At 44.2% G+C, this 3,152-nt stretch overlaps 1 protein-coding gene across 1 annotated transcript; it reads right to left on the bottom strand.

Moving 5' to 3' along the window:
* Positions 1 to 700: 700 nt before the first annotated feature.
* On the bottom strand, positions 701 to 1,915 carry PRLHR (prolactin releasing hormone receptor). Its single transcript, XM_059477518.1, has one exon. It carries the CDS (start codon positions 1,733 to 1,735, stop codon positions 701 to 703), a length of 1,035 nt encoding a protein of 344 aa, XP_059333501.1. The 5' UTR covers positions 1,736 to 1,915.
* Positions 1,916 to 3,152: the final 1,237 nt, after the last annotated feature.

The following is a 3,152-nucleotide window of genomic DNA, read 5'->3' as shown; positions in this document are numbered from 1 at the left end:
TTCTTTGACTGGCCATGCAGTGCTCATGCTTGGCTCAGTATCCACAGCCCCTTCTGTGTCCTGGGGCACCTCCAGAGGGGCAGTGCCAAAGCCTCTGGCTCTCTCTGGAGATCAAAGCTGATGGCAGCATTGCCACATGTCAAAATCAGCTCCTCAAGGAATGATGAATTCATCTCGGTGCTGTCAAGGCTGTGAGGGCAACACAGCTGAAACAGTAGGGTCAGCGAATTGGGGCTGCATGAGGAAATGGCCCTAACCCAAAAAGGACTACAGGAATGCTGTGAGTTCTCCACCCTAGAGCCTGTGCTAAGGAATGGACTCTGGGCAGACACACAGATTTAATTTTTATCCAATCCAAAACACTCCCTCTTTGAGATATTCAGGTTTTCTATTCATCCTTGCTTCTCTTTGTCCCCAAAACTCATGTCTGTACTGACAGTAATATTCAACACAGCTGGGAAGGATCCCTGTATCTTATTGTGCTTACATCTGCTTGGCTTCTAACTCCTATCAAAGCAATAAAGCTGTTATTGAGGCATGACATCTGCCTGCCATTCTCCATTAGAAGTGGAGGTGCACATGGGACTTGTGTTGTTATAATTGAGCCCTAAGGGCAAATGTCAGGAATGAGGACTAATTAAAAGTGGAAAAGACTTACAACGTTCATGCACAAAGGAGGTGCACTCCCACCAGCTCTCATTTACAGCACCACACTGGCCATAATGCAGTTTGTAGCGGGTCCAATTTTCTTCTTCCTCCAGGCAAACATTTTTTTCAGCTCTCCCCTGAAGCTGTCATGGAGCCAGGCATAGAGGAAGGCATTGGTACAAGCAGACATCATTGCAAACCAGTGGCACAGCAGCTGGATGAAGTTGAAGTACTGCTTGTCAATCAAGCTGATGTCAATGTCCTTTATCATGTTGAAGATGTGCAGGGGCAGCCAACAGACTCCAAAGGCTGCCACCACTAAGACCAGCAAGCGAAAAGTCTTTCTCCTCCTGGCTCTGTCCCATTCAGCTTGGCCCTGGGTGACGTTGCCTGGGACTACACGGTTCTTCAGCTTGACTGAGATCCTCAGGTAGGACAGGGAGATGACAGCCAGAGGCAATACATAGGTGATGATGAGGGTGCTGTAGGCGTAAGCCAAGCGATCTCTCTTCATGTGGAACCAAAACTCCTCGCAGATGGAGAAGTCCAGCTCCGGGAACTCGGCGTGGTAGGTGTGCACCAAGGCTGGGGCAGCCAAAGTGCAGCTCAGCAGCCAAATAGCAGCCAGGATGTAAGCACAGATGGGGATGGTGAGCCTCCTGCGGAAGGGGTACACCGTGGCACAGTACCTGTCCACAGCTATCACGGTCAGGGTGAACACAGACACAAACACCGTGACAGGTTGCATCAGGAAAACAAAGTAGCACATGAAGCGCCCATAAACCCAGCCCCGGGGCTCAAAGGCGTAGGCCAGGGTCAGGGGCACACAGGTGGCACACATGAGCATGTCTGAGAAAGCCAGATTGCCTACCAGAAAGTTGGTGACGTTGTGCATTTTTTTTGTCTTGCAGATGACATAGATGAGAAGGTAATTCCCGATGACACCAATAAAAACCACCAGCGAGTAGCAGGGGATGATGAGTGGCTTGAAGGACTGAACGAACTGGAGCCCTGAGAATAAATTGCTGGTGTTGCTGTGAATCGCAGAGAGGAAGCTTTGGGAGGTTAAATTGTCCGAATTCATCATTTTCCTCCTTTTGTTGTCTGCCGTCAGCTGAGTGAAGTAGTTAGCACTGCGCTGCTCCTGCACTCAATCAGGGGGGATAAGGGATGGATCACTGCCTGTCCAGAGGTTGCCACATGGATAGCAAACAAGCAGATGGAAATGCAAAAGGTGAACTTGTAACCCTCGAGAGGCAGTTTTCAGCAAATCCTAAGAAAAATCAAATACAACCAATTTCCATTAAAGCCCTCCTGTATTTACTATTAAATCTAGCTTTTGACAGCATGGCACTTAATAAACATTTAATACAGTGAGTACTTACTGCTGGGGGTTTTTAATCCCATATGATTTTCCTGTGGATGCCAAGAAGTGCCCTAGATGTCTGTCTTCTGCAAATCCAGGAGCGTGTATGTGTGTGTGTGTGTCAGAGAGGGAGAGAGAGAGAGAGAGAATGTATGAGTGAGAAAGAGGGCGATGTGCATTTACAAGCTAAGTGGAGATCACTGTTTTTAAACAGTCTTCACTACTAGGTCATGACAGATTTATGTATAAGCTTTTATCCCCATTGGCTGCCCTGGGTATTACGTTGGTCTTTGTGTGTTTTTTACTGATAGTAATTAGTTCTAGAATATCCTTTCAAAAATTCCCCTCTCCTTCCAGTGCATCTATAATTGCCCCTCACATCTAAAAATCAATTTACTTTCATTAACATGAACCTGCACAGTATCTAATCCTAGATTAGCTTTTCCAGAGCCCCCAGAGTGTCCAAAAATACTACCTGTAATTTTGTTGCTATAATGTGACGGTAAAATAGAATTTTAATCACATGCTGAAGGCAAATAAATGTTTATACCACTAGAGGGTCTCAGCTATGTACCTGTGAATGAAGTTAGGATTAGAAATGTGCATTTATCTTGTAGCACAAAGGATCTTATTTTACTTAAATTTATTTTCTACTAGTGCTACAATATTTACTCACCCACTATGGCTATTTTCAGTAGGATTTACACATCTTTAAAAGTAAACAAACATGTGTGAGCATGTCAAAGGAAATATTAGCATCCAAATAAGTTAGATGTGTTTACCTGCAGAGAACTACAGCAAACTTCTGCTATTATTTCAGCTACCTAAAAATATTTGGGGTGTTTCTTCATTCCCGTGTTAGATTCATTAACCTTTTCTATACCAGACAAGTGCTAACTGGTCAGTAAAACAATCTATAGTTGTTTTGTTTGGTTCAGATATTAGAAAGCAGAAAACTCAGGATAAGTGCTTACAGAACATTTAATTAGACATCCCCATCCAGCTTTTGTCTATTGTTCTAATTCTCCCTTAACTCTTCTCCATTTCAACCCAGGACCAGAATCTCATCTGGTGAAAAACAATGAAAATCCACTGTATCTATTTGTACCAGCTAGAGAAACTAAAAAAAAAATTCATG

Source organism: Ammospiza nelsoni, chromosome 8 (assembly GCF_027579445.1).
Source record: "Ammospiza nelsoni isolate bAmmNel1 chromosome 8, bAmmNel1.pri, whole genome shotgun sequence".
Classification (NCBI taxonomy): domain Eukaryota; kingdom Metazoa; phylum Chordata; class Aves; order Passeriformes; family Passerellidae; genus Ammospiza; species Ammospiza nelsoni.
The sequence above is the reverse complement of the archived record's forward strand: the minus strand, read 5'-3'. Positions and strand labels throughout refer to the sequence as shown.

Excerpts from the sequence above, each read along its gene's own strand:
- PRLHR (XM_059477518.1), bottom strand. The coding sequence starts at position 1,735 with ATGATGAATTCGGACAATTTAACCTCCCAAAGCTTCCTCTCTGCGATT.